At 50.9% G+C, this 23700-nt stretch overlaps 1 protein-coding gene across 5 annotated transcripts in view; it reads right to left on the bottom strand.

The window, feature by feature from the left end:
• Window positions 1–23700, bottom strand: part of PRKAG2 (protein kinase AMP-activated non-catalytic subunit gamma 2) — a 284819-nt gene that overhangs the window by 231924 nt on the left and 29195 nt on the right. Inside the window, exon 1 of one of the 5 annotated variants that reach the window (XM_007165417.3) lies at window positions 3628–3911. The exons of 2 other annotated variants lie outside the window; for them this stretch is intronic. In XM_007165417.3, the coding sequence (XP_007165479.1) occupies window positions 3628–3636 (9 nt within the window). In that variant the 5' untranslated portion in view covers window positions 3637–3911. Of the gene's footprint in view, window positions 1–3091; window positions 3200–3627; window positions 3912–23700 lie in introns of those variants that run through there. 2 more of the 5 variants (XM_007165418.3, XM_057549703.1) reach the window with 2 other exon arrangements.

Below are 23700 nucleotides of genomic sequence, written 5' to 3'. Positions count from 1 at the left end.
GGCTCAGCGGGGGAACCCCACAACTGACCGCCACCTAAAGGGAGGGCCTGCTGTTCACTGAGCATCTATTACGTGCCCGGAACTGGCCCTTGGTCAACTGGTCTCATCCAACCCAGTGGTTACTGAGTTATTGTTATCTCCATTTTTAGAAGAAAAATCAGGTTCAGAAAGATGGAATAATTTGCCTGGGTCCCCAGCTGGTAAGGAGTAGGACACAGATTCAGACTCAAGTCCAACTCCCAAGCCCAGGGCCGAAGGGCTCTGAGGTTAAAGAGGAAATTGATCACACCCCTCTCAAAACTGAAATTTTAGTCATCGAGGCGAGAGCTCTGCAGTCTGTCATTAAACCGCTTTAGGGCTCTAGGACCTTAAGTCACGCTCTGGGAAAGAAGTCTGGTCCAGGCAGACACAAGGGCTGAAGGAGGTGGGGAAGCTAGAGCCTCCGGCAAGCCACTTGCCTGTAGGTCCTGCCTTGCTTTCTTGAAGTCACCACCCATGATGAGAGCTGAGATGTGTGTTTTCATGACCAGACATTGGCCACAGGATCCATGCAGTGCCAGGGGTGGGGGGCAACTGACCACAGGGAGTTATCAATCTACGAGAACTAAATGAACATGACAATACAAAATAATGCAAAAAACAAAAAGAATAGGCGTTAAATTATATTAGCCCACGGGCAGCATATGAGGAAGTGCTAAAGGGGTTTGGTAGGAGGGGATGGGCATCTTGGGATAGGAGAGACTGGAATACATTTTTTTTTTTTCCCCACCACGTGGCATGCAGGATCTTAGTTCCCCAACCAGGGATCGAACACGTGCCCTCTGCATTGGGACCTACCTACTGGACTGCCAGGGAGGTCCCTGGAATACTTTCAAAGGAAGAAAAAGTTTTCTGTCATTTGAAGGAGAGCAGTGAGGGGCTGGAAAAATCCAAGAAGGATTCCATTAGCTAACAGCTGAGTCAATATAGTTAATAACACTGTACCGCACATTTGAAAGTTGCTAAGAGAGTAGATCTTAAAAGTTCTCATCACAAGAAAGAAATTTTTTTGTAACTATGATGGTGATGGATGTTTACTATTGTGATGATCATTTCACATTATATACAAATATTGAATCGTTACGCTGTACCCCTGAAACTAATACAATGTTGTATGTCAATTATATCTCAATTTTAAAAACTGTGTTTGGGACTTCCCTGGTGGCGCAGTGGTTAAGAATCCGCCTGCCAATGCAGGGGACACAGGTTCGAGCCCTGGTCCGGGAAGATCCCACATGCCGCGGAGCAACTAAGCCCGTGCGCCACAACTACTGAGCCCGTGTGCCGCGACTACTGAAGCCTGCGCGCCTAGAGCCTGTGCTCCGCAGCAAGAGAAGCCACCGTAATGAGAAGCTCACGCACCGCAACGAAGAGTAGCCCCTGCTCGCCGCAACTACAGAAAGCCCGCGCGCAGCAACGAAGACCCAACACAGCCAAAAATAAATAAATAAAATAAAAACTGTGTTTGCTCAAAAAAACCCAAAATTCCGAAACAGCTGAGCCGCAATGAGAACCCAAAATTCACACCTCTGTTCCAGGGATCCCTGGCTATTCAGCACCATTAATTGATGACGTCAAGACCACATGTCTTTCTCATCCTGGGACGGCCAGTGCCTGGCATGTAGGACTCAAGAGATTGTTTCACTGAAGAGTTGATTTTAATACCAGCCTGGGGACCAGCCCTGAAGAGGAGCCCACGGCCTGGGATGAGGTTCCCCCCACCCATCCTCAGTCTCCCAGCCCCCTTCCCCCACCCAACTCCTCAATAAAGAGGGAGTCGGGCCTCAGGATACCTGGTTTCTCTTCCCAGTTCAACCCTTGTGACTTTAGGTGAGGCAAGAAGATTAAGCACCTTAAATATCCTAGATTTTCCGTTATTTTCCCTGAATGAATTTAACCTTTTAACCTTCTGTTTCCTCTTCTATAAAAAGGAGCTTACACCTGTCTCATAGGCTTAATAGTGGGTAAAAACAAAACCAAAAACAGAACACCCCACCTTAGACTGATGGAGCCCTTGGAAGTTTCCATGCAAACTGGGGAAGCAGCTAGAGAGGTAAGGAGCCTGGTCCTGAGAGGCCGGGTGACCAGGCCTCCCTGGGCTGTTTTCAGGGCGAGGGGTCACCTGGCTGATAGGTCAGCGGAGCCCACGGAGGCTGGTTCAGGCTCACTGCCTGTGTCTCTCCCATGTCCAGGAAGCTTCATGTGCTGACCCTCCACCCCATGCCCTCAGCTCCTGCAGGCCTCTTACCTTGTCACACCTAACAGCACCTGAGGGTCCCCCCACCGTTTATGCTTTGGGGTCTCCCCTGCTCTCGCACGTAAGCCTCCAGGCAGAACTCTCTGCTGCACCCCATTGCGCCCCAGGCCCAGGAGGGCGCCTGCCGAGTCCCAGCTCCTCTGCGCAGCCCTCTCCCAACTGCCCCCGACCAACCCCAAGGACCTGTCTTTCATCACCTAGAGTTTGCCACGATCCAGGGCTTGACTCCCCACAGCCCCCGAGTCTTGAATCATCTCACAGTCTCTTTTCTCCCCACTGGACTGTAAATTCAGAAGCACAGGCTGAAGCTTCATTCTATTATAACCCCCACTCCATCCCCACCCATCTCTCCCAATCACCAGGACTCAAATACCAGCAATCACGGACTCTAAGCTCAAGTTCTCGCCACTCATAACTAGTGCAGCCCCTGGCTTATGGGAGGGGACCGTAGGGGGAAGAAACCCCCAGGGAAAAACCAGTGTGGCTTGCTCAAAGCAGCGCGCACCAGTGCCAGCGGAGGTCGAGCCTGGGCCACGTCTCTGGGTCCAGCCCCGTCCAGCCCGGGGCTCCACATGTGGCTCTGCGGACCCGTGCGCCAGTTCAGGCTTCTGGTTCTCAGTCTCCACCCTCCTCCTTCCCGCAGACAACAGACCAGCCTGAGCTCAGTCCTGGGTGAGGACATCTCCCATCCTCTCTTCCTCCCCTTCCTGTCCTTCCCCACCCTCCTCCTGTTTTCTGTTTCTTCAATGCATTTCCCAGAAGTTCAAAGCAACAAGTACGCTTTCGATAGCTCACCCTCCAAGGGCAGGAGACCAGCCAACGCGAGTCTGTGGTCCAGGGCCTTCCCAGGGACCGCGGGGCCATGCCCAGGGGTCCCTGAAGCATCCAGATCCTTTCCGTTTGGGACAGATTCAATCAGTGATGACTCAGGGAAGGGAGAGGAAAAGCAGGGAACGTCAGACTCGAAGATTTCAGCGAGGGAACTTTCAGGCGGGTGGGGGGGTTGTGTGGGGAGACCTCGTACTCAGGTGGGTGGGAGGGGGAGGGGGGACTGAACTCAGACGGGGAACAGAGATGAATGCGCCCACGCACGTACATGCCACCTTCACGAGTGATTCTCTGAACCACCAAGAAAAAGTTACGTAAGGAGAGAAAACACAGCACCCAGGTAGGGGAAGAAACATTCGGTTCGGCCTGGAGGTGTTTAATTGAACAAGAGGCTCCCGAGGAACAAAGCAAGAATTCAGCATCCGTCTCGCATACGGAGGAGACAAAGCATCATGAGAGAACAGAGCTCCCCCCTCCCCGCCCCCCCCCCCCCCACAACGTACAATCACCATGCATGCGGAAATCCAGCTCCGGGAGGTCTGCTTACTCAGCCCCAAGTGGTCCTGGAGGTCTCCTCTTCCCCGGTGCTCATCAGAAGTGCAGGGCTGGGAAGCGCTGGCTCACAAGTGATGGGGGAAGACACAGCGCCCCCGGCTCTGAAAAATCCTGCTGCCTTGCTCGCTCCAAAGGTCCCCGAGAGAGGGAGGGTTTCCCAGCCCCCTCAGCACAGGCGATTTCTAGGGTTCAGCTGCTCTCCGAGCCGCCGCCGCCGCCGCACGTCTGCAACAGATGGGGACCGGGCTGGGTGTGTTCCCAGTCCCCAAAGCAGCGCAACAAGCGATGGCAGCAGCACGGGCTGGCCCGAGACGGCGCAGGCGACAGCCTTGCTGGCCGGAGCTCACGATGCAGGCAGTGCACGGGCAGATCCCCTCACTGACGGGACTGCAGCAAACTGTCCTTACCACCGTGTCAGGGGCTGCCGGGGACGCAACTCCTTACTACACAGGCAAGGGAGCAGGAGGGAGGGCCCAGCAAGGTCTTTTAGAAAGGCAGCAGGACAAATGCAGGCGGGGGAGGCGGATGATGCCACAGTCGATGGCGTCGGAGCTCCAAGTCCTCTGCCAGCGCAGCCCCCTGCACGGTCCCCATCTCCCTTCGGAGGGAAGCAGCACGATGGCTTCAGAGACCTGGACTCCCTGGGGTCCCCTGCTCTTGGAATACAGAGAATGCCGCTTTCTCTCTGGCAAGAATGATGGCTGAGGCCCTTCCAAAAGGCTCTGCTGATCAAATTCCCATGTGAAACCCCAGACCCTCAACCCTGACCAGACCACCTGCAAACAAACATCCGGAAGGCGACATCGTCCCTGCCTGTATCAACCTTGTTCCAGTTCCTGTAATTCTGACACTCTGACGTCTGAGGCCTCACTGACCCTGGAGGGACGGCCCTCCCAGGGTTCGCCAATCCCTAGAGACAGTACACTGCTCCCCTGGGAGCATACCTTTCTCATGAAAACCAGCAGATGCAGAGCCCACAGCCCCTCACCTCTTCCATCCGGCTCTCACCCCTCCATGGACCAGACGACCAGGGGTGGCCCCTGCACCCAGAGCCCCCAGAGCTGAAACTGTGCAAACTCACCAATCCTATGCCTGCTCAGCTGCCTCGCCTGTTCCTTCCCACAGAAACCACATCTTCCCCTGCTCCTCCTGCCCCCTCACCCACCCCGTGCTTCCCCTGCGTGGCGCGGGAGCCCCATAATAAACTTCTTCCAGGTGCCAGTCACCCTGGTGTCACCTGAAATACCTCTGGGTCCTCCCAGACCTAAACACGAACATTCTGCGACAGCAGCCCAGGTCCACTTCTCTGAAGCTTAGTCCTTCCTCTGAGGAAATAGCCTGAGTGAGACACACTTGCTCTGTACATCTCCCAGGGGCTGCTGTTGGGAAAACGGATGAGCAAGCATTTGGACAAAAATAAGCATCGGCTTGGGATGTGAGGGATTATTCTGGGACCGGAGGGCAGTGCCAGCGTAAACTCAGGGTTTGGCAAACAGCTGGTGCCTCTTCAGGCGCCCTGGACCCAGCCCTGAAGCCAGCCACACCCTGGGCGCAGGAACGAGGGGTCCACCAGGGACCCCGGCCAATCACAATAGTTTCTCCAGCTGGTTCTGGAACTAGCCTTGCTGGGTTAGCTGGGCTTGTTTTATTTTCTGAGTGCTTTATTCCAAAGCAATACAAACAAGCTTGAGGCAAAAAGCCTAATTAGTTTTGCTTGGAATAGCTGGCCATGCCAGGGAAGCGGGCTCCCCCAGCCAAAGTGGTCCAAGGTCTGCTACACTTAGAGACAAGCACTTGCGAATGACTTATGGGGCGTGAGTGACTTTCTGCAGTTCTGACCGCCAGCAAGTCCAGGTCTCAGGTACCTAGTACTATTCATTAGAGATGGAGAAGCACAAAACCGTGTGCTCCGGCTGCCAAGCTACCCCCACGAACATGGCCAACGTCTTCTCCTGCATGTGTTCTCGCTTCCAAAACCTCCACTGACCCTTAAAGGCTCACATCTCCTCTTCAGGCTCTGAGCTTTTTCACCTACTCTCCTGAGAGGGTGGAGGGTCAGCACTCTTGGAGGAGGAGCCCCAGGAGATCACAGATGTCAGCAAAGCCGGAAGACTATTGTTGGCCCTACCACTGGTCTCGGGGATATTCCTGCCTGTGGCCCATCCCCCCCGATTCGCCGGCCCCCAATTAATCTTCCTAAACACTGCTTTCCAACCATTACTCTCAGCACCCTCACCAGATTCAAAATGACAAAGCAAAACCAAAATAAAACAAAAACTAAAACACTAGTTCCATATCACCTACAGAACAAACCCAAATTCTTCAGGGTGCTGTACCAGGCCCACAGGAGCCAGGTCCACAGCTATCCAACCTTCCCACCTTGTGGGCTTGTGCTAAACTGTCACCCAGGGTTCTCATGGGTCCCCCTCCCCTCAACAGGCTTCGCAGGCATCTGTAGGTTATGACCCAGCCTTTCTCGTGGAATTGATTTCTTGAGTGTATTTTTCGTGCTGGCATTTACATACACTATCTCAACCTGCACAGTAGGTAAATGGGTAAAATACTATCTATTGTATGAATAAGGAAATTGTAGTTCAGAGAGGCTAAGTCGCCAGGGTTACAGACAAACCAGTTGCAATGCGGGGACCCAATCATGGGTGCATTTCCCTCCAGTTCTGACAGGTTCACACCCCACCCCCTTTTATCTATTTACTTTTGCTTATTTGTATCTTCTGGGTTTTCGGTGGCACAGGCTTATTAGTTGTGTAATTAAAAATAAGAGGAATGTGCTTGCACTCTCGAAGTGGGTAATTCCCCTTTTAGGGGCTTGGCCCTAAAGAAAATCCGAACTGCAAACAAAGCTTTCTGCACAAAGAGAGTCTGCAGCAATGAGGAGGCCCAGATGCCACCCGAGTGCGCAAGGAGCGGGGAGGTCTTGTCAAGGAGGCTCGGACAGAGCGCCACACTGTGCTGTCAGGAAATCACAGCGGCGACGTCAAAGAATTCCAATGACGTGGGAGGTGTGGCAGGAAAATCGCACACCGTGCACAGTATCACCTCGCTCTGTAAGTGACACAGAAGACTAGAAACACATGTCACACGTGAGTAAGGGTGCCCCCACCTGGCCCCTGTGCGACAGACCAGGGTTAGGGTCTTAGCGGTCCAGGAATCTAGCACGAGCCCTTTGCCAAGTCCCGCACCATCTTCAGCCGTGAGCCCCAAACTCAAACGCTGCGTGCCAAGCTCATTCCTGTGACAAGGCGCCACTGCAGGAGGGTAAGCACACCCCTCACGCAGCGTCCAGATCAGCCACGGCACCGGGCCTGCGTGTCACACCCGCGAGGCATGTGCAGACTGACAGCAGCCGCTAAGGAAAGCCTTTGTCCTCCTTCCTTTTGGAGGCGGTCGATCCTGTCCACGTACTCAGTCAGCAATCCTGGGGCCACCGGTTCTGTGCATGGGAAAGCCAAACAAGAGGATCCCCCTGGGCCCAGGGTCTGGCTCCTGGCTGCACGAGCTGCACTTGTATTTCACTTGGAAGCTGGGCAGTCCGGAAGAGGGGGCATGGCATGGTGTTGGCCTGGCGTTGGCTTGACCGTCCATTGGCAACAGCATCTAAGACGTTCCAGGTCAAGCAGGGATGTGGGTGGCTGTGGCACTTGACTTTGGAATCCCGCTTTCTACAAACAGCTTGAGGCCAGTGCGCCTGTATCCACTCACTACGCAATACATTAGGGCAGCGGCAGTTTGGTGGCCTCTAAGATATCCCAGTTGGCCAATCAAAAACGGGCAGAAGACCTAAATAGACATTTCTCCAAAGAAGACATACAGATGGCCAACGGGCACATGAAAAGATGCTCAACATCACAAATCATTAGAGAAATGCAAATCAGCACTACAATGAGGTACCACCTCACACTGGTCAGAATAGCCATGATCAAAAAGTCTACAAATAATAAATTCTGGAGAAGGTGTGGAGAAAAGCGAACCCTCCTACACTGCTGGTAGGAAAGTAAATTGGTACAGCCACTATGGAGAACAGTATGGAGGTTCCTTAAAAAACTAAAAATAGAGTTACCAGAGGATCCAGCAATCCCACTCCTGGGCATATATCTGGAGAAAACTCTAATTCGAAAAGAAACATGCACCCCCTATGTTCATAGCAGCACTGTTTACAATAGCCAAGACATGGAAGCAACCGAAATGTCCATCAACCAATGAATGGATAAAGAAGATGTGGGATAGATATACAATGGAGTATTACTCAGCCATAAAAAAGAATGAAATAATGCCATTTGCAGCTACATGGATGGACCTAGAGATTATCATACTAAGTGGAGTAAGTCAAAGACAAATACCATATGATATCACTTATATGTGGAATCTAAAAAATGATACAAATGAACTTTTTTACAAAACAGAGACAGACTCACAGACATAGAAGACACACTTATGGTTACCAAAGGGGAAAGTGGAGGAGGGAATAAATTGAGAATTTGGGGTTAACAGATACACACTCTTATATATAAAATAGATAAACAACAATAACCTACTGTAGAGCACAGGGAAACTATATTCAATGTCTTGTAAAAGCCTATAATGGAAAGAACCTGAAAAAGAATATACGTATATAAAATGAATCACTTTATTGTATACCTGAAACATTATAAATCAACTATACTTCAAAAAATAAATAAATAAAATAAAATAAAATATCCCAGTTGGGAATCAACATGCGGAAGAGGGCGACTTGGCACCTGGAACATCCTTATTGAAATCTGTGGCAGAGAACATCTTGATCAGTTCAAGGAATGTTAAAGCTCCTTTTCATTGGCAAGATGAGTTGTGTCAAGGAAGGGCTGGCTCAGGAGGATGGCACAGGCTGCAGCAGCCTGGGAGAAAGCGGTTAGAGAATCCAGCCAGCCTGGCAGCACCCGCTGCGGCCCTCGAGGCCGGGATGCCTTCTGTCCTGCATCCTCCATCTCAGAGGACCTGATGCTGAACTCTGCTGTCAGGTCGGCCAGTCCCGCTCCAAGGATACCTCTGGGTTCTGCTCAGAGAGAACCTGCCGAAGGGCAGCAAGCCTTCCTCTGAGCTACAACAGGTTGTACCTGCCGCCTAAAATCATCCGTAGGGGTTTAGCCAACTCTGGCCTGAGATCTCCTTCCAGTGGAACGTATCACCTGGTACCGCGGTTGTCAGGGTAGGGGAGGTGGGGGGACACATGGCCTCATCCACCTCCAGTACCGGAGGCCTCCGATAGTTACCAAAGCACCCAGGTGTTTGCTAATGCGCCAAATTGGCTTAGATTCCTTTGCCACCCAGCCGCTCACTGGATACCTCCATCCAGGCAGAACTAGCAGCTCTAGACTTTTGGAATCAGTGGGACCTCATGCCCTGATTTTAACGGAGAGGAACCAGAAACAAGCCAACTCCCACCCCAAAGGGTAACAGCTTCTCCATCTTTCCCAGCCACGTCCTGGACCCTCAAAGGTCTTAAGAGACTTACTCCCTGGAGCCCCACGTGTGGAGACTGTTCCCAGGCCACAAGCTCCCCCGAGCCGTGAGTGTCGAGCAGGGTCCTTGAGCTCCTCCAAGGAAGCGCACTGACCGTACACACGTGTGTTACAGCGTTTGTGTTTGGAGCACGTCACCTGCCCAGTTACGGAATTACCACTGTCAAATAACTAATACACACATGAGCTCTAAATCACATGCGACCAACTGGGCAGTGACCTGCCCGAGGCCACCTGGCCGGGTGCCGAGAGGACCAGGACCAGGACCCAGGTGATCTTGATTTTGACCCCCTGCACCTGACAAGGAGGAACTCAGCCCTGCCTGCTGGAAAGCTGGGTTTGTTCACATGGCCCTGCAGTGGCCTTTCCCCAACTTCAGTCCAAACAAGCCCAGCTGTGAAGGTGCAGAGAACGGGGTAGAAGGGGAAGGATTTGCCATTCCTGCCGGCAGCCAAAAAGATGAGGCACACAAAGGAGCACAGATGGATTGGGGGTAAATAAGCTACACATGCTTAGGTATTTGCCTCTCAAAGCCTACACGAATCTCTCCTCCTCGTAGGGTCTTCTCTGAACCCACCCCAGCCCCAGCTGCCAAAAAGACTCCCTCCTCTTACGTACCATGTACCTGCGGTATAATTATCAAACTAATATAATATTGCATATCAACTATACTTCAATAAAAACAAAGAAAAAGAAAAAAAACCAACAAAGCCTCCCTCTCCCACTGGCATGGGTTTCTCTGGCTTCCATCCTGTTAACTTTTAGGCCCCAGCCCGAGGCTCCAGGGAGCCCCCGCGATTCTGAACACTGCAAGTCTCTACCTGAATGTCTCATCCAGGGTCAATGCCGACCAAGGAGCAAGGTCCTCAGACCTGAGACGCGGGGGCCCTGTCATCCGGGAGGTCAGGGCACTCATCTTCACGGGAGCAGGGTGGCACTTGGGAAGCCCCCGTTTTCCTCTTTGACTTTGCAGTTAAACACACAGGATGGCCTTGCCCCTTCACAAGGCCCCCTCGGTCTGTGCAGGGTCTCCGCCGTCCACCACAGCTCTTGCTCTATCTCTTGGAGGTCCCTCTCCTAACGACAAATATCCAGGGGACCCCCAAACATGTACCAGCCTCATGCTGCGTTCCTGGGACCCAAGAGACGTAGAAGACAAGCCCTCCAACCTCGTGGACTTCAGTCCTGGCCGGGAGGAAGGTCGTGGAGACAAGGAACAAGCAGGCGGAGGGTCAGTGCAGTACCTCGTGCGGTGTAGACAGCAGCCGCCATAGCAGTTGCCAGAAGGACGCGGCTGCTTTGGAAGAAAGTTGTAAAAAAAAAAAAAAGAGCTTCGTGAAAGGATTAAGGTTGAGGCTGAGAGTTTGAGAAAGAAGAAGGAGCAAGTGAATAAAGAGGCACTGGAGGGTCCTTGCATTTGGTAAGGCTCCCCTTTTGGTCCCTGGACATGCTGCCAAGGCTCTGGAAGGCTCCTGGCAACTAGATCTTCCACTGAAGCTGGAAGCCAAGCTTGGTTCAACAACAGCCGAGTGAGTGCTGACGGGCTGAGCTTGGCTAGGCTCAGGCAGGTGCTCCAGTTCTGAAAGCCTGTGACCTAAAATCACCTCAAAGGCACTGCGGAACAGAAGGCGCTGGGCTGCCCAGGTGGTGGATGGAAGGCCGGGATGGTGCTTAACAAGCCCTCGTCTTCCTGATTTAATTGAAACCAACACAAATCACACCGGGGCACGAAACAATTTTTTTCTCCAGGCTGCCCTCTATAACAGCGGTCCCCAAGCATGTCCTCTCTTAGACAAGCTGGACTCATCTTCTTGTGACTACTGAGAAGGATACCTTCCCTCGTCCTTTTAAACCGGATGCTGCTTTTCTACAGGCCCCCCCGCCCCCGCCCGGGCCCCTGCCTGCAGACGTCCCTGTGAAAGATGCAAGAACGGGAAGGTTCGTGTATCCAGATTTGTTGGCTACACAGATTCCCCTATCAATTAATCTTTTTCTGAAAATCGAATCAACACTAAAACTTAAGCTGAAACCTATAAAATGTTTAATAACTTTAAAAGGAGTCTCTCAGAAAATTGTGTATATTCTTCTTTGCTAGTACATCAAAATTCGACAAGTAGTAGTTTTTTTTTTAAATAAATTTATTTATTTTTGGCTGCGTTGGGTCTTCATTGCTGCACATGGGTTTTTCTCTAGTTGTGACAAGCAGGGACTACGCTTCATTGCGGTGCATGAGCTTCTCATTGCGGTGGCTTCTCTTTGTTGCACAGCTCGGGCTCTAGGTGCACGGGCTTCAGTAGTTGTGGCTCGCAGGCTCAGTAGTTGGGACTCGCGGGCTCTAGAGCGCAGGCTCAGTAGTTGTGGCACACGGGCTTAGTTGCTCTGCGGCATGTGGGATCTTCCCGGACCAGGGCTCAAACCCTTGTCCCCTGCATTGGCAGGCGGATTCTTAACCACTGCACCACCAGGGAAGGGAAGCGCTTCCACCAGTAGTAGTTTCTTAAAGGTCAGTTGCAACTTGGAGTCTGAAAATATGTCAGTGACCCTTTTGTACTGTTTTGCATTGAACTGCATTGGTCTACTTTGCATTTTAAGTTCATCTTTTTTCCATGTATGATTCTGTGACGCAGTGCATCGGTTGTTTGGAAAATACTGTTTCACTGAGCTATGCAGAATTTTCAAATGTTGATACATTTTACTATACAATAATTAAAACAAATCATTAATATTATCACTGATCTAATCACTGATTAGGAATATCCTTTTTTAAAAATAAATTTACTTATTTATTTTTGGCTGCATTGGGTCTTTGTTGCTGCGCACGGGCTTTCTCTAGTTGTGGCGCCTAGGCTTCTCATTGCGGTGGCTTCTCCTGTTGCGGAGCACAGGCTCTAGGCACGTGGGCTTCAGCAGTTGTGGCACGCGGGCTCAGTAGTTGTGGCTTGTGGGCTCTAGAGCTCAGGCTCAGTAGTTGTGGCACAGGGGCTTAGTTGCTCTGCAGCATGTGGGATCTTCCCAGACCAGGGCTCGAACCCGTGTCCCCTGCATTGGCAGGCAGACTCTTAACCACTGCACCACCAGGGAAGCCCTAGAAATATCTTTAACGACTGGGAAAATGTCAAATTCACAGTGGTGGATGTGTATTTACCAAAATTCTAATTTTCACTTGAAAGATTAAACTTATCATTGGCAACAACAAAAAAATAAATAAAATAGAAGAATGTAATATATAGGTACTCCATAGGTATGTATTATATAGGTATGTATTATATAAGTACTCTTCCTTGCTGTTATGGGTTGAATTGTGTCCCCACGCCCCAAAAACGTGTGGGAGCCCTAACCCCCAGGACCACAGAACACGACCTTATTTGGAAATAGGGCCTTTACAGAAGTAATCAAGTTAAGGTGAGGGCATTAGGGTGAGCCCTAGTTTAATATGATGGTGTCCTTATAAAAAGGGGGGAATTTGAACACAGATGCAGACACGTAGAGAGAGAGAAGATGACCAGCCACGAACCAAGGAGTGAGGCCTGGAACAGACCCTCCCCATCATGGCCCTGCCCACACCTTGATTTTAGACTTTTGACCCCAGATCAGGGAGACAATAAATGTCTCCTGTTCCAAGGCCCCCAGTTTGTGGTGCTTTGTTATGGTAGCCCCAGGAAACTCACCCACTTGCTTTTTCTTTCTTTTTTTAACAGCTTTATCAAGATAGAATTCACATACCATACAGTTAACCCATTTAAAGTGCATTAATGAACTGTTTTAGTATTTCACAGACCTACTGTGTAACCATCAACACAATCAATTTTAGAGCAGTTTCATCACTCCCAAAAGAAACCCCATGTCTACTAGTGGTCACTTCCCACGCCCCTCTCTTCCCCCAGCCCCTGGCAACCACTGATCGACTTTCTACATCTGTGGATTTACCCCTTCTGAACACTTCTTATAAACGGAATCATTCACCATGTGGTATTTTGTGACTGGCTTCCTTATCTTCTCAACCAGAATATAACCTAGTTATTTAAACATGAGTCAGCACTGTACCAGGCAGCTGCAAGGGGTAGGGGGAAGGAGGGGAAGAGGGGGAGGGGGGAGGGAGGAAAGGGGGAGGGGGGAGGGAGGAAGGGGGATGGAGGTGAGGGCTGGGGACCCACTGGCTTTAGGATCCGAGTTTGAATCTGTCCCCCACTCTCTGGTTCTGTGACCTAAAGTGAGTTACTTAACCTGGCCCAGAGCCCCTCCCTCTGTAAAAGGACTACTTCAGCCTCAGGGCCCTGCCATGACTCAGTGACCACTCATGCGCAGGCCTGGCATGGCTGGCTTTACCGTTAGTCCCGTCCTCATGCCTTGAAGACGAGCTGCCACTTACTAAAGTTGTCATTTAATACAAAAGTGGTGTCGAGGATACCGGGGCAGGTAGGTCCTGGGGGGCCCTCCACTGAATTCCCCAAACTGCTGAGCTTTCCTGAGTTCTGATACCCTCTCTTATCCCTGGGACAAGGACTCGGATAGGACCTGCTCCTTCAGCCTGGGTTCCCAGAACAAACAGGACGTCACAGCTGCCCGTGATGGACACACAGATGAGAGAGAAACACACTTCCGCCACTACTCAGGGCTGGGAGAAACACACCTCCGCCACTACTCAGGGCTGGGAGAAACACACCTCCGCCACTACTCAGGGCTGGGATAAACACACTTCCGCCACTACTCAGGGCTGGGATAAACACACTTCCGCCACTACTCAGGGCTGGGATAAACTCACTTCCGCCACTACTCAGGGCTGGGATTGGGGTCATCTGCTACCCCAGGGTAACCTGGCCAACACACTCTGTTTTTCGGCATCTACTCCCTATCCCTATAAAATCTCAGTACAGCTTACTGTGATTTAAAAAGTTGTTTACTTGGCTTACTCGCCCTGCTCTGCTATCTGAATCAATTTGGCTTGACCCGTCCTCTGAGAGTAAGCCCTGAACCCAAACATAACATGGTGCTTTGGTTTTCTTCAACAAATTTATTCCATATTATTCTCTAAGTATTAGTACTTTGTATGTGTTGTATCCTCAATGATATCTTAAGTAAGGTTATGCCGATCTTTCTGTAAATACCCATAACCCTTAATGTCTATGCCAGACACCCCAACGTGGGCCTCCACTCGGCTGGACTTAACAAAGACGTACTGGACACTTGTGTACCAGGCACACGGGCAATAAGGACACGAAGAGGGAGGGCAAAGTCCACCCTCCAAGCAAGTCCTCGTCTAGGGGGAAGAACACGTTCGAGACAGGATTTTTGCCTAAAAGACCCAAGCCTGCTGCCTCCCTGCTTCCTGCCCTGCTCTCTCTGTGGGCCTCCTGGGGGCCTCAGTGCTTTCACTTTCCACCCTCCACACTGTTTGGTGTATCCCTTCCTTAGAACAGATGGGTTAGGTAAAGGTATCTCAGAACTACAGACACTGGAGCTTCAAATCCTTGCCACTCGTAGCCAGGCCACACTTCCTGTCCCACCTGGGGCTCCTGCCCTGCGCTCTCCTGCCCCCAACTGCCTCCAAACAAAAATGAAAAACGAAGCAACTAGTAGGTCCTCAGCCGACAGTTAGGGGGACCAACTAGTCTTGGTTTGCCCAGAACTGTCCTGGTTTTAAAACAGAAAGTACCATGTCTCTAGAAACCCCTCAGTCCCAGGCAAACCGGGACAGCTGGTCACCCTAAAAGGTAGCTGACCCCTCCTGCTGCCCCTGCCCCGGGAGATCGCGTGCACATCCGGGCAACCACCACCCCCCGCTTAGCCTCCCACACCCATCCACGCCCTCCTTCTCTGTCTCTCCCCTCTTCCAGCTCTGTTAATTTCACCCATTTCCTCTTTCCATTTCCCAGCTCTCGGGTGGCTAAGGAAATCCCCTCCCCGCTTTCCCTTCCTCTCTCTTCGTTTCATTTCTAAGGTAAAAATTTACCCTAATCATTGAATAAGAAGAAAGCTAGGGATTTGTGTTTATCGAGAAAACGTAATGACTATAAGCGAAAACAGAACTTTTAAAGTGAAATTAAACCTAAATACCAGAGTCACCACATTTCCAAACATACTGAGGAGGTCAAGGAGGCCCCTTTAGAATTTCTATAACATTCTCCATGTATCTCTTCTTCTTCCTCTAATTGAACCTGCTTTTCATAAAACACCACTTTGGAGATAAACAAAACCCCACTGCAACGCCATTTAGCCTCCTGCTTTTTCATTACTGTATTCACTCATCCATTCATTCAGCACAATGTTTTCCTAACATCACAAACGTACATCATGGCAGAGACTGTAGCCAGGAAAGGCTATGGTTAAGCCAAAGGCTACCTTCACTGCCCATCAGCCAACAGAAATCAGGATCAGAAACAATTTAAGATGGAAAACTGAAACCAGAGAAAGCAGGTATGCCGGAGAAAACTAAAGTCAAGTTGGGCATTTGGTTCCAAACTTCCCATAGCCCACTGGCTCTCAACGTCAAATGCACATCACCTGGGTAATTAAAAAACAACAAAACCCCAATGCCTGGTCTCAGAGTTTCTCATGTAATTGATTTAGGGTGCAGCTGGGTTCTGGGAGTCTTAAATGACCCTCAGGTGAGTCTAACCTGCAGTTGAGAACCACTGCTGTAGACCAAGAAAAATAAACCACAATGGGTTACAGGCTGCTCGTTTTACAGAAAGAGAAAATAAACCAGTTCCTGGGTAGAAGCACAGCTTTTCCGAACACACGTTCCAACAGAAATGTCTTGAGAGGGCCTTAGGTAGAACCTGGGTTGCTGTAGCCTCTTCTGGCACGGCTGCAAACGCCAGCCCCTGCTCGTCCCTGTGGGCAGCTCCAGGGGACCCCAGGGCAGCCAGACCGGTGCTACATTTCCTCAGATGCACCTCGGGCTGTGCTGGGTTCCAGGTGTGCAGCAGATGTGATGGACCTGACTCACCCTACTTCCCTTTCTTCGCATCCTGCCCAGAAAATGCCAGAGTAACGATCCGGTTCAACGTGAGCCTGGGATTTGAGCTCACCTTGGAACAAAGGAGGAATCTCAAGTGGTTTCCGGGGCTCTGGGCACCACCAATTCCTTCACCAAGTAGCCCAGCCAACAAATGGGGTGGGGCTCTCCTTGAAAGCGGGGCTGACATTTGATTCACCTGGTCTAGTACAGACCCTGAGTAGATGCTCAGAAAAGACTTGCTGAAAGATAGAATGACTAGTCTAATGCATGAAAAAAGAAAATGACCCCAAAAGCCCATCTCACTGAGACGACAATGCTAGAAAATCTGGTAAAGGAAATACCCTCCTTTAAGGGCCTTTGGCTTCATTAAAATATTAATATGAAACTACCAACATATGAGTTCACTTGGTGTGTTCTGAAGTGTTCTGAGGATTCTTAGATATGACACCAAAAGCATAGGCAACAAAGGAAAAAAACAGATAGAACTGGACTTCATCAAAATTAAAAACTTGCCTGCTTCAAAAGACACCGCCAAAAAAGTGAAAAGACAACCTACAGAATGGAAAAAAAATATTTGCAAATCATATAATATCTAATAAGGGACTTGTGTCCAGAATATATAAAGAACTCTTAATAATAAAAAGACAACCCAACTTAAAAACAGGCAAAGATATGAATAGATATTTCTCCAAGGAAGATTTACAAATGTCTAAAAAGCACATGAAAAGATACTTGACAACATTATTCATTAGGGAAGTGCAAATCAAAACCACAATGAGGACTTCCCTGGTGGTCCAGTGGTTAAGAATCCGCCTGCCAATGCAGGGGACACGGGTTCGAGCCCTGGTTTGGGAAGATCCCACTTGCCGCAGAGCAACTAAGCCCATGTGCCACAACCACTGAGCCTGTGCTCTAGAACCCGTGAGCCACAACTACGGAAGCCCACGCATCACAACTACTGAAGCCCACGTGCCTAGAGCCCATGCTCGGCAACAAGAGAAGCCACCGCAATGAGAAGCCTGTGCACCTCAATGAAGAGAAGCCCCCGCTTGCCGCGACTAGAGAAAGCCTGTGCACAGCAACTAAGACCCAATGCAGCCAAAAAAAAAAAAAAAAGAAAAATCCCACAATGAGATGCCACTTCTCACCCACTAGGATGGTTAGAATGAACAGACAGACAGTAAGTGTTGGTGAGGATGTGGAGAAAGAAGTTGGAACCCTCATACACTGACGGTGCGAATGTAAGATGGTTAGCCCAGAGTTACTATATGAGCACCAATTCCATTCCTGGGTATAAATCCAAGAAATGAAAACATAAGTCCACACAGAAACTTATACATGAATGTTTATAGCAGCATTACTCCTAACAGCCAAAAGGCAGAAACAGCTCAGATGTCCTTTAACTGGTGAATGGATAAACAAAATGATGTGTATTCATTCATACACTGTAATAGTGTTTAGCCATAAAAGGAAAGAAATAGAGATACATACAGTCGGCCCTCCACATCCCCAGCTGCACATTCACAAATTCAACCAGCAGCGGATTGAAAGTATTCGGAAAAAAAAATTCAAGCTCCAGAAAGCAACACTTGAATTTGCGCACTCATTTACATAGCATTTACGTTGTATCAGGTATTATAAGTATCATCTCTAGTATATGGGAGGACATGCACAGGTTACACGCAAATACTACGCCATTTTACATAAGGGACTTGAACATCCAAAGACTTTGGTATCCGAAGGGGGTCCTGGAACCAGTCCCCCTGTGGAAACTGAGGGACGACTGTACTAGAACATGAATGAACCTTGAAAACATTATCACAAGTGAAGGAAGCCAGTCACAAGAGACCACGTGCTGTTATGTGATTCCATTTATGTGGAAGTTCAGAAGAGGAAAATCTATAGAGACAGAGTTATTTTGTGGTTCCTTAACATCCTTAGGGCTGGGATAGGGGGATGGGGGGAACAGAGAGGAGATAGTTAAAGGGTAAAGAGTTTCTCTCGGGGGAGATGAAAATATTCTAGAACTGACTGTGATGGTGGTGGCACAAGTCTGTGAATACACTAAAAACCACCGAACTGTACACTTTAAATGGGTAAATTGTTATGTGAATTATGTGTCGATAAAGATTTTTAAAAAGAAAGAGATATAGAGACACAGATGTAAAGAACAAACGTATGGATACCAAGGGGGAAAGGGGGCAGTGGGATGAATTGGGAGATTGGGACTGACATATATACGCTATGGGTACTCTGTATAACATAGCTAACTAATGAGAACCTACTGTGTAGCACAGGGAACTCAATGCTCCGCGGTGACCTAAATGAGAAGGAAATCCAGAAAAGAGGGGATATATGTATACATCTAGCTGATTCACTTTGCTGTACAGTAAAACTAACACAACGTTGTAAAGTAACTATACTCCAATAAAAATAAAAAGAGAGAGAGAAGGTGTACTAATGGCAACCAAACTACACCACCAGCAGCAATGCTGAGACCATCTCTCACCTACCAGAGTGGCAGAAATGAAGAGGCACACCCGCACCTTTGTCAGCAGGCCTAACGGCAACAGGCGCTCCCGCCCACTGCTGTGGGACGTGGAAGTCGGTACCACCCTCCTGGAGGGAAACTTGGTGACACCTAACAAAAGCACATTTGTGTGCACCTGAGCACGCCAGATCCACTGCAGGTGGCACACGTGTCTGCATCGGGGCCTGTGTTACGCGCTCGGGCCCCCTCCTCACCCTGGAAACCGTGCTGTCTGCTGGTGCTAGCCAATAACCACCCCCAGCGGCTGGTTCGGTGAAGCCCGAGAGGAGGGCGGTCCGCCTATCACCAACTCAGCTGAGGTCCTTGGAGCCAATCAAGGAGGCACTGAATGAACACACCAACCACAGCCCTCATCAGGCAGAGGGCAAACGAAAAACAGGACACCAAAACATGCTTGAAGGACAAAGGGGTGGGGTGTCTGGGGAGATGGGCTGTGACTGTGGGAGAGGCACTGAGAGGGTTTTCCTTCCCTTACGGTCAGAGAGCGGACCTTTTCCTTACTTCATCATGTGGATTCTTGCAGGAATGAGTTTTCCAGAAGGGAGAACTGCCAGTGCAAAGGCCCTGAGGCAGCAGCCATGGCAGAGCACGGTGGCCTTTGTGGCTGAAGTAGTTGATGAGCTAAAAAGGTAGTGAAACTACACTCTTCTGGACTCTTCTGGACCTGGAAGGGCTAGGACTTCAACTCTGAAAATGACAGGGAGCCACTGGAAGGTTCTAGCAGGGGATGACATGATCCTATATATCTTAACACGATCACTCTGGCCGCCCTGTTGAGAGCAGGCTGTTGGGGTAAAAAGGTGGAAGCTGGGAGACCAGCAAGGAGGCTACTGCTACAGTCCAAGCGAGAGACGGTGGCGGCTGGGGCCGGGTTGAGGCAGTGGAGCTGGTAAGACGTGTGCTCCGTCCCAGTCCAGTACCTTCCCCTCAGGACAGGAGCCCAAGATGAGAGGGTGAGGACCTTGCTCAGCGTAGCTGGTGCCATCTGCACCCACCTCAGTTCTCAGCTCCCTCCCGGTTCGATGACCACAGAACCCCGTGCGCGGAACTCAGGAGTCTTCCGGTGCCCCCTCTGTCCCCGACACAAGTTTTGATCCCCCATGACCTTCTGGGGACCTTCCTTGCTGACAGTGGGACAGTCCTCGGGGACTCTTGTTAGTCTCCAACTCTGGTGAGCTGAGTAGAAAACCTCTCTCTCTTACCAGCATGATTCTACCTAACCCCGACATCATGGATCATTTGCAGAGCAGGTCGACAACTTCCAGGGGGCAAGTGCAGGTTTCTGGGGCGCCCCGCCCATCCCACCAGCCAGTACCCCCAGCTAGGTCACTGTCAGAGCCCCACGAGGCTGCCGTCAGTCAGGCCTACCACCCATTCCTTCCGGTCCGGGACCCAGAGCAGATTGCACTTCCGTCTTCCCTTTCCTAGGAGTGGATGCAACCAAGTCTGGAGAGCTTGTCTGCACCATGCGATGTCCACAGACAGGAGGACTTCAGGGCTGATGATCCGTCTCTAAGCCGCATGGATGGGGGGTAGCAGTGGGACAAGCATCACCTCTACTTCCGGGAACTTAGACGCGAGGGTCAGAAGGGACCCTAGCAAACTCTCCTGAGGCCCAGAGCGGGTGGAGGGGGCGGCCGAGGGTCAGCACCGAACGCAGCGGTCCTGACCCCAGTGCAGCTCCTTCCCCACGGCCATGTGTTAGCCTCCTGGGACCGCTGTGGCAAAGCACTGCACCCGGTGGCTTCAAGCAACAGAAACGCAGTGAGTCACAGCTCTACAGGCCAGAAATCCAGGATCAAGGCGTCGGGGCAGGGTGGCCTCCTTCTGGGGCTCTGAGGGAGAATCGAATCTTGTCCAGGCTGCTTCCTAGCCTCTGGTGTTGGCTTGTGGATGCATCACACCCCATCTCTGCTCCCATCTACACACGGCGTCCCCCTCTCTCCAAATTTCCCCTTTTTATAAGGACACAGTCATATGGGATTAGGGGCCTACCCTGCTCCAGTGTGACCTCATCTTGACTAATTCCATCTGCAAAGACCCTGTTTCCAAATAAGACCAAATTCTGAGGTACTGGGGTCGGGACTTCAACACATCTGATTGTTCAGTTCAACCCCTAACAGGAAGCCCTCAGAAAGTTTGTTTACTTTGGCTTCTCTGTCCCCTTCAGAGGCACTTAATATTATAACACTCAGGTCTAAGTCTGCAAGCCCAGTAAGAGTGCCAAAATCTTGTCTGTAAGATGTCAGAAACGGCACTTCGTGGATGTCCTGAGATCAAGCTGTCCTGACCACAGCAGCAGAAGCTAAAATAGATCTAATTCCAGATCCTTCCGTCGGCAATGGCAGCAGCCACAAAACCTGATGATTAGGTAGTACTTTCGGCCCAGGAGCTGGAGCCCTTTTAAAAATAAATAGGAAATGTCCTCAGACCCCACATCTGAGGGGCGGGTGAGGAGATGTCCCCCATACCTCACAGCCACGCGTATTTCTGCTTTGCGACTTCCCGCTAGATAAGGGACATTTCCATGCGGACAGACGCCCGAAGAGAAAGGCAGTGCGTTTGAATGAGTCAGCAGAGAAGAGAGATGCTTCTCCCCGGGGGCTGAGGTCACCGGAACAGAGTGTGGGAAGCCTGCGGGGTTCAGGGGGATGGAAATAAAAGGAGGGCCTGTCATTTGGGATGGCTGGCCTGCCTGTCCCTGCAGCCCCGGGGTGGGGGGGCCCAGCGGGAGTGTGTGTGAGTCTCCCAGGCCCCTGCCCAGCCCCTTGGGCTCCGAGGTGGGAGGGCGCTGTGCCCTGGCGGTGGGCACGTCTCTGGGCAGCTGGGCTGGTTTCAGCTGTCAGGTCCTGGGTCAAGTTCCCTTGGGACCATGGGGAGGACTCATGCGTTCAGGTGCTGGAAGCTGGATCGTCCCTCAGTGGAAACCCCGCAGGAAGTGAGAGGAGCAGTTTCTTTGATATGAAAGGGCCCAGCTCAGTCCCCTTAGCTAAGAGGGTCCCAGGCAAGGTCACCTTGAAATAAGGGCCACTCCACCCAGCAGCCAGCGCTTAGATCTGTGGCGGCTACTTGTTTGAATTAGACTCAACGTCTCTCCTTTGAGCCCAGCCCTGCCCTGGGCACCCCTCCAGGGCCGGCTCTCATCTCCCCCGCGGGAGCACAGGTTAGACAGACAGACGGTGTGACCTAAGGGTGACATCCACGGCTCCCAGCCAGGGCCGCGTGGAAGGGCTTCGTGTCAGCCCCCTCCACCCCTGCCAAGTTACAGGAGAGCGTACACCCCTTAGAACTGGGGCTGAGATACCAACTGTCTTTTAATTAAGGAGAAAGTTGTATTTTTTCAAATAATATCACAAATGTTTTCAAATGGCCTTCAGTTCCCTGATGGAGCCAATTCAGGGGTGATGAGAGGCAAAGGAACAAAGTGGGTAGGAAGATATAATTATGGAAGAAAAAGACGAGGAAAACAAGGCAGCTCCCAGGGAGCGAGTGGCCGACGGTACCCGGGATGGTACCCAGACGAGGCTCCTGATGTGCATCTGGCATCTGCACCCCAGCTTCTCAGAGCATCCACAGTTTTTCACAACTGAAGCAGAGAGACGGCTAATAATCATACAGAAGTAGTCCACGTAGAATTAACATATACAGAAAGCATTAAGTATTTTTTTAACGATGAGAGCCATTTGGAGAGGGGGGGCAACTGTAAAGATGGGAGGAGGGAAGAAAGAAGAAGAGAGTGGAGAAGGTTCTGAAGGCTATATGTGGCTCTTTTTCCCACTCTGTCGGCCGTGAGGCTTTTAAGCACGAACACCTTTATCATTCCCCTTTAAGATGCTGCTGACCTATTAAGTGCTATTTCTAGCTAACTTCTCTTTATCCCTCCGCCTTCAGAAGGCCCCCACTGAGCGGGCCTGAGCAGAGAGGAATCTTTTTTTCTCTGTGGGTTTCTCTGGGCTAGCCGAGAGCGGGGTGGGGGGGGGGGAGAGGGGGGTGCTAAAACTGCAAAGCTGATCCGCATGAGACTTTCCCAGGACCAGAGCCCTTGGTTCCCCCCACCCCGCCCTCCAGCTCCCTGCAACGGCGCTTAAGGGGCGCTAATGGTACGTCTCCTGGGAAAGGGGAGACCAGAGAAGAGATGTCCGTGAGGGCAGGGCTAGAACGGGAAGTACGGAGGAACCCTGTGAAGGCTTGGGCTGAACCTCACCTGCTGGTTCTCCCTCCCTCCAGGTGGCTCCCCTACTTCCAGCAGCGACGATCATGACACACTGAACGCAGGCCCAGAGGAGAAGGCTGGAGGCCAACTCCACCTTCATGGTGTCCCGGGCTGGGGTCAGCGGCGCCAAGGCACCTCCCATCCCCACGGGCACGGCTTCCTGGGCCACAAAGGGCCTGGTGTCCCCTGCACTTGGCCACGGTGGCCCTGCCAGGCCCAGCCCCGTGGGCTCCCACCTGTCCCCCAGTGCCCTGGGCCTGAGCAGCCTTAGCCGTCTCCCCGGTCCCGGGCAAGCACGGTCCCTGGACATGTCTCACTGGACTTAATTGGAGCCAAGGTCACCAAGAGAAAGAGTGGGTTCTCCCAGTGCCAAGTCTGTAGACTTGCAGCTGCCAGACACATTAATCAGGTCATTTCCTAATCTTCTAGGAGGGGAACACATCGTGCTCAAGCTCCCACCCAGTGCTCTCTGGACCAAAATCCACCTAAAAAAATCTACCAAAAAAAACTTTTTTTTTTTTTTTTTTTAACATCAAACATGTAAGGACTTTTTTCAGTCATGCGCCAATTACAGAGACTGACCAGAGAAAAGAAAGAAAATATAAAGAAGAAATCAAAGGATATTAGTAAAGGCAGGAGGTATGGCAGAGCCATGGGCGGGGAATTCTCACCCTAGTTTGCAGCCAAGGAGGTGCTGTCTGCAGCCCGGGGCACAACTCCTGCCCCAGCTCTTTGGGCCTCAGTTTCCCCACCTAGAAAACGATGCTTGTCCACAAACCT

The sequence above is a fragment of the Balaenoptera acutorostrata genome, chromosome 7 (assembly GCF_949987535.1).
Source record: "Balaenoptera acutorostrata chromosome 7, mBalAcu1.1, whole genome shotgun sequence".
Taxonomy (NCBI): Eukaryota; Metazoa; Chordata; class Mammalia; order Artiodactyla; family Balaenopteridae; genus Balaenoptera; species Balaenoptera acutorostrata.
The sequence above is the reverse complement of the archived record's forward strand: the minus strand, read 5'-3'. Positions and strand labels throughout refer to the sequence as shown.